The sequence below is a fragment of the Macrobrachium rosenbergii genome, chromosome 9, assembly GCF_040412425.1.
Source record: "Macrobrachium rosenbergii isolate ZJJX-2024 chromosome 9, ASM4041242v1, whole genome shotgun sequence".
Taxonomy (NCBI): domain Eukaryota; kingdom Metazoa; phylum Arthropoda; class Malacostraca; order Decapoda; family Palaemonidae; genus Macrobrachium; species Macrobrachium rosenbergii.
In genome coordinates, this window is record NC_089749.1 from 44,969,965 (window position 1) to 44,978,238 (window position 8,274).

At 36.1% G+C, this 8,274-nt stretch overlaps 1 protein-coding gene across 1 annotated transcript in view; it reads right to left on the minus strand.

Annotated features, from left to right (window-relative positions):
* LOC136841752 (shootin-1-like) overlaps positions 1-8,274 on the minus strand; it is a 140,254-nt gene that overhangs the window by 52,669 nt on the left and 79,311 nt on the right. Inside the window, 1 exon segment of the mRNA XM_067109010.1 lies at positions 5,273-5,386. Within this exon segment, the coding sequence (XP_066965111.1) occupies positions 5,273-5,386 (114 nt within the window).

The following is an 8,274-nucleotide window of genomic DNA, read 5'->3' on the forward strand; positions in this document are numbered from 1 at the left end:
CAGAAAATCTTTAAGAATATACTTTAGCAATCCTCCCCAGTCACCCCCGCCCGCCCCTCACATTGTTTCATTGGAAATCAAGGTAATGTCTAATTTATGAATAATTGAAGTTACCGAAGGCTTTATCAATTTTGACTCCCTCAGCCAAAGCTCGGAGCTTATCCCATGGCTGCTAACCATGAAAAATAATATATTGGTTGTCTAATTGAGTTTACTTACCGTGATGTGGAGGACTCCTGATCAATATCTGCAAATTTCTCATGTTCATGTTTAGTTTTTTCTGTTACTATTTCAAGTTCCAAATGTTTTTCATCTAGCTCATCTTCTTTCTTTTTCTTAGTAAAAAACCCTGTAGGCTAATGGTCTGCTGTGATTCTGAACGTTTCATGATCAGCTGTATCTATCAATGAACCCAGTCCTAACAAAGCAAGCATAAATATACGTTAGCCTATCATGTAGACCTAGGCACACAGACAGATCATACAAATGTATCATATGTTTGCATAAACATATTGTATAGTTCCCAAACATAAATAAATATTTTTTTTACTAAAGTCATATATAGTTAGCAATTACTAAAATTATATCTAAATATTTACCCGAATCTAAGCACAGATTTTAAAGACGGTTGTAAGACGAATCGACACAATCACATAAGAGTCGAGACAAGAGACTGCGTCCGTAGCTTATCTTAGGGCTACTGAGGCCGCAGGCGTGAACATGATTTGAACCTGTACTGTTACCGTATGGTACTCAAACCAAGTCAGCTGATCGTAATGCAAACTAATCTCTTAGGCATGATAACTACCTAGTGATGTTACTGATTATGAATAATGAAAATGGATTAGTTGTTGTAAAGAAAATTTAGACTTTTTGTTGTATTTGGAAGAACAATATCGTTTGATACTTATAGTATAGAATACTCCAGAATAGTTTGGCTGTGAACATCTGTATATCTCGCGGACAGACAGTTAAACGTGAAAATTAATTCCATCAAAATTTACATTTCATTGGCTGCTGAGATATCCTGACTATGGCCCTGTCCAGTCACCCCAGTGTCCATTAATGAAAATATTATATCTTTTATTATAGTATCTTAGACTATATACTAGTCTATATATTTCATGGACAATCATAAAAACTAACTCCATCAAATATTTTTCATTGGCTACTAATGAAAATAAATTCAATAATGTACCTTAAATGTAGCCTAGTATGCTGTAACTTAGTCTACTTATCATAGAATTTAATTCCATTAAACAATTTTCATTGATTGCTAAGAAACCCTAAGAATAGCCTTTTCCATATATTGAAAATAATTATTATAGTAAAAAGAAAGAAAAAATCTAAAGTGTTGTTAAAATGATGACACGTTTGAATTTGAAATCATCAAGAATATTGGAAAATTATAATTTTTTGAGCTTGGGGGGGGCAAGCTGAGTCTTGGGGGGGGCAAGCTGGATCTTGGGGGGCAACTGCCCCCAGCCCCCAAATGACGCCCCTGCTGGCACAGCAAAACACAGGCCACCAAGGCCGGCTGAGAGTTTCATGGGCCGTGGCTGAGAGTTTCATACAGCATTATTATTATTATTATTTTTTTTTATTTTTTTTTTTTGGCAAAGTCTGGTGACAAGATGCTAAAAGACGACAGAAAACGATTTTACGACAGGGGGTTAAGCTCGTCGTTCAGAAACCTCACGGGAAGAGAAAGAGAGAAATAAATGTTGTTCATTTCTCTTCTTTCACTTAACGCTCAAGTAGGAAGATGGATAAAAGAATTTTTGCAAAACAGAAAACATAGTGATTGCAAACGTCGAAAGATCGGATGAAGCTAAGGTGATATCCGGTGTGCCACAAGGTACGGTGTTAGCTGCATTGCTGTTTGCTATTATGATTGCAGACAGACAGTAATGTTAAGGACTCGGTAGTGAGAAGTTTCGCCGATGACACAAGAATAAGTAGAGAAATTACTTGTGATGAAGATAGGAACTCGCTACAAAGAGACCTAAACAAAATATATGAATGGGCAGAGGTAAATAGGATGGTATTTAACTCTGATAAATTTGAATCAATAAATTATGGTGATAAATAAGGAATGCTATATGCATACACAGTAGAGGACCTAATAACGAGACAATCACAAATAAGGAAGCAGTTAAAGACCCTGGTGTGATGTTGAATAGGAATATGTTATGCAATGATCAAATAGCAATACTTGGCAAAACGCAAAGCAAAAATGGGAAAGTTGTTCTGACACTTCAAAACAGAAAAGCCGAATACATGATTAGGCTTTATAAAACGTATGTAAGTAGTCCACTTGAATACTGCAATATATGGTACCCACACTACTAAAAGGGTATTGCACAGAGAGTGTACAAAGGTCCTTTACATAGAATAGAAGTAGTTAAGGACCTTGACTGCTGGGAAAGACTACAATTCTTAAAAATCTATAATCTCGAAAGAAGAGGACGCTACATGATAATACAGGCATGAAAACAGATAGAAGGAATTACCGAAAACATCATGGAGCTAAAAATATCAGAAAGAGCAAGCAAAGGTAGATTAATAGTGCCCAAAACTATACCAGGAAAACTAAGGAAAGCACACAGGACATTAATTCACTACGCACCAGCATTGATAATGCAGCGTCTATTCAGTACGTTACCAGCTCATCTGAGGAACTTAGATGTGTTTAAGAATAAGCTCGACAAATATCTAAGCATCCCAGACCATCCAAGATTGGAAGATGCATTAGCAATTCTCTAGTAGACATCAGAGGTGTCTCACACTGAGGGACCTGGGACGACCCGAACGAACTGTAAGGTCTGTAATGTGTAAGGTAAGGTCCAGTTCTCCCCGGTTTTTACGATCTACCTATCTGTCTATCTTTATTATCATTACTATGATTAACATTATCATCATTATTACAGACAATTTAACTTATGTAAAAACTTTGAGTAACATCACAATAGCTGCGCTCGCTATATCATGATCAAAGAGCGTTTTATATATATATATATATATATATATATATATATATATATATATATATATATATATATATATATATATATATATATATATATATATATGTGTGTGTGTGTGTTTTGATAAACAAATAAACGAACCAACGAACCACGTGTTGAAGTGATTATAATTAAACACACACATATATATATATATATATATATACATATATGTATACACACACATACACAAAAATTAAGCTACAAATGTCGTTTAATATAAAATTCGCTCTACCTCGGAAATAATATATATGTATATATATATATATATATATATATATATATATATATATATATATATATATATATATATATACAGTATGTATATATATATATATATATATATATATATATATATATATATATATATAAGTGTAATAATTGCTAAGTGGTACGTCATCTCACGGTATTGATAGCAGAGTGGTTTAAGGCGAGTCACTGAACGTCGTTGGTTCTCGTGTCATCTGCTCGATCCCGTGAGATGACGAACCACTTATCAATTATAATTATAATTGCCCTTCGGTAGAGCCAATTGTACACACACACACACACATATATATATAAATATAATATACATATATATATATATATATATATATATATATATATATATATATATATATATATATATATATATATATATATATATATAAGCGAATCTCACAGGAAAATGACAGGCAGAAGTTCAGCACCAACCGTTTTCACGTTTATTCACGCATCGTCATTTGCATGTGGGATTCGCTTATATGCTGAAGTCAACACACACACACACACACACACAACACACACACACACACACACATATATATATATATATATATATATATATATATATATATATATATATATATATATATATACTATTTCAAAGTAGAGCCAATTGGATATTAAACATTTGTAGCTTACTGTTTGTGTATAAAAAATCACGGTGTTGTGATAAAAATTCATATATATATATACATATAGTATATATATATATATATATATGTATGTATATATATATATGTATATATATATATATATATATATATATATATATATATATATATATATATATATATAGAGAGAGAGAGAGAGAGAGAGAGAGAGAGAGAGAGAGAGAGAGACAGACAGACAGACAGACAGACAGACAGACAGACAGACAGACATTAAGACGATTGTATTCGTTTGCAAGTCTTAAGAAACCTTTTTCTACCTAAATTTTTTTCTAAAGGTTACTTTGAGATGCATTTGCTGTCAGGGGAGATGATAATTCATCACTAAATGAAACACACAAACCTGTGCATTATCTGCACACGCATATGTATACCCACAATAATATAAGACAAAATTCATATGCACGGTTGCATAACATACAGGGATGACCACATGACTGATATAAGGATTATACGCGACCTGATCCCATTTGTGGACCCATCTTACTCCCTATCTATCTGTCTCTCTGTCTATCTATCTATCTAACTATCTATATACACACATACACAATATATACATAAATATATATATTTATGTAATACACATATATATACATACATATATTGCCCAATAACACAAGGTCATATACATACATATACAACTACCGCATACGTACATACCTGTATACTACTATTTCGCACACGAACGCACGCAGTATATATATTCAAGCATAAGTAAACGCAGAGGCTTGCCATCGAACCCCTAACCCCGAAGAGAGAGAGAGAGAGAGAGAGAGAGAGAGAGAGAGAGAGAGAGAGAGAGAGAGAGAAATCATTCTACCCTGAATAAGGCCGTCAAGTAAATTGGCTGAACACTCAGAACCAGAAGAGACGACAAACATCCATCCTCCTGACGAGAAAACCCCAGAGCTGAGGTTTCAGAACCTGGGGGGATGGGGGTGGGGGTGGGGGGTTGTAAGAGGAAGACCGGGAGGGGATGAAGGTGTGGAAAACAGAGGAGATGGCGGGAGCCAAGGTTCGTGGATGATGCATGCAGAAGGAAGACAATAACAGAGGGAATGGAATTACTATATGAGGAAGAAAAGAAATAAATGGAGTAAGAAAAGGCGAGTCACTGAAGAGGGACAAGCTGATGAAGAAAAGGGAAGAGGGCAATAGTGAGGTAAAGGGAATAACCAAAGAAGGAGGAGGAGGAGGAGGAGGAGGGAGCTGCAAAAGGAATGATAACTGAGGACGTGAAAAGCAAGAGGGACAAGAGAGTGAGGACACTTGGAAAAGGAGGTGATACGGAAGACCTAAACTTTGCCTTACCGCTTCTGAGGTTGTTCAGGTCGACTTCCTTCTCCTCCAGGCGTAGCTGAAGGGACTCAGCCGTCTGCGAGGTGTTCGTGAACCGCCTCTTCAGTTCGTCGTAGTCGCGAGCCGCTGCAAAGGAAAAAGATAATAAAAAGTGAATGAAGAGCTTCAAATGCGACGTGGAGATACAGAACACTCGGGAAATAAGAAAAAGAAGTAGTACACGCTGATAAAACAACCAATAAAAAATAACAAGGGAATAAAGTAGTAATATGAGAAAATATATAATAATAATCGGGGTAAAATTATAATGTGCTGTAATATAAGGACCACAGATTATAGGTGAACTCTTCACAAGGAACTCATAACGTTGATCAGTCCCTCTGTATTTTAACTGGTGAACTCCGCAAGTTCTTCCTGTTGTGATCTCGAACCAGCCCGATCGTCATCTAGGAGGATGTAACTAACCAGAAAAACTAACTCTATGATCACGCATTTTGTAAGCACTCCACAGTTACACGCTTCGTAGCCTCAATAATCACAAATATTTTGCAAACAAACACGTTACACAATCTCTACAGTCACACACGCATTGAGCACACTGTCTACAAACACATCTTGCAAACGGTCAGAAAATATTGTGGATCAAATACAGTGTAAAAGCACCGTCATCAAAACGCTTCCCAAACTAACATTCTGCAAAAAGGGAAAAGGTCCCTGACGTTGTACAGTAAACCGCAAACGTCACGGCGCAGTGTAAAAGCCATTACAAACACAGTAAGGACACTAAACGTAAGAGCAATAATGAAAATAAAAACAATTATTTCAACACCCGAAAAAGGCTGGGAATAACATAACACACGTAGAAAAATAGTAAATAAATTCAATGCTGAGATAAAACCGGAATAACATAAAAGACAAGACATAATAACAAGTAACAAAACCAGCACGGGGAAAAATAACACTAGACGTAAGAACAATGACAAAAACGAAATACGTACAAAACTAGACAAATGAGTACTGCAGGCGGACAATATTCCGCGCAACACTGACAGACTCATGAAACGTAAGATGACAATATCATTCGAGCGACCGCGGACTACACTGCTCGAAGATCAAGTGGATACTGAATTTCGGTTTTGTTGTAAAGGCGGTTTTCTCAGAGAGAGAGAGAGAGAGAGAGAGAGAGAGAGAGAGAGAGAGACAGAGACTCTTCAACATAAATTACATCGTTGTAATGGTGATTTCCTTTATATAGAAAGGTATGCAGTACAACGCCTATTATAAAGCCCATTTTGAGAGAGAGAGAGAGAGAGAGAGAGAGAGAGAGAGAGAGAGAGAGAGAGAGAGAGAGCGAGCGGAAATATCTGTTAAGGAAAGCACGTCATTTTCTTTCTTTATACGACAAAGGGTAAAGGAGTGACACTGGAGACTTGTACGTACGTATGCACGTGCCTATACAAGCAAGTATAATAAAATTATTCTTATCACAATAACGATTATCACTAGCAGCAATATTAATGGCTGGATTACACACACACAAACACACACACACATATATATATGTGTGTGTGTGTGCGCGCGCGTACACACACGTGTATGTATGTATGTATATATATATATATATATATATATATATATATATATGGGTATGTGTGACGTATTTTTTGCTTCTGACTAATAAAACCACAAAAGGTTGTCACACGAGAGAGAGAGAGAGAGAGAGAGAGAGAGAGAGAGAGAGAGAGAGAGAGAGAATTTGCCTAGCAACTTGAACGCAATTTTCTAGCTACAGTATTAAAAGCTCAATTTTTTCAAGTGGCTCTTTGCTTGCACGAAATTCTTTAAACAAGGACTTCCTTTCCAAATGCATCTGAACGCCTACGTAACACCAACCAATCCACCTTATCATTTATCTGATCACTCCAGCGACTCCTTTATCAACAGCTGCCAAAGTCAGCCGGGTGATTTTTTTTCCATCTTTATTGTCATGTCAAAAAAACTGCGTCAGTGCTTCTCGTCATCGTTATGTTCATTATATCATTAACTCATATAATCGTTATATTAATGTCTACGATTAATTATTAATGAATAATTCACTTTTCATGTGACCTGCTCCTCGTTTTGTTCTCCCATTCTTCATTCATAAATGAATCGTGAGTAACAGTTATAATGTGGTTATCTTAAGACCACTGACGCAAGGTATGACTCCAAGAACACTACTTATCTTAGTAGACTGACAGCAACAAAAGTACAACTAACCAATATTAACATCGAGACAAATAAATTTCTGCTACTACTACTACTACTGATGCAGTAACAACAGCGTTAGTAAAACAAAAGTGACAACAATAACGAGGCCATTAAAGGCCGCTTTAATAACCATAATAACAGGGTACAATTTAAGTGCAGGCGTCCAACCATATATAACAACAATAATAGTAACACCACGGCATAAAACAAGTCCTGATATTCAAGTAACTGAAGGCACATGCACAATACAGCCTGACCTCTAAAGCATCGTACAAAACGACGAACCTACAGAACTAAGCTGCTGTATTGGTGAAATGAAGCCTCAGCCTTGGCCCGGATGTCGATGTTTTCAATTCGTCGGCGGATTTCAACAAGGGAAGTCTAAATGACGCGTTCATACTAAAATCGTCCTCTTTCGCAACGATTTCGTTTTGACTTTGGTAATCGCGTAAGTAACTGGGTTTTTCCTAGCTCATAAGTTAACCATTATCCTGTGCAACTTAATTACATTTTCCCAAGACTAAACATATATGAGAGAGAGAGAGAGAGAGAGAGATTGAGAGATTTAACCATGGTAATGGCGCGCTTTTGGTAACGCATAAAATTCAGTTCCCGTTATCTGTGCATCAGTAACTCTCGTAACACAAATCGAAACTTCTCAAAACCTTAAAATTCTACGTTTTTAATTCGACTCTAATTCCCAAAACCAAAATAAAAAATCACGCCACAAATTGTGACGTAAACCGCCACCTGCTAACTGAACC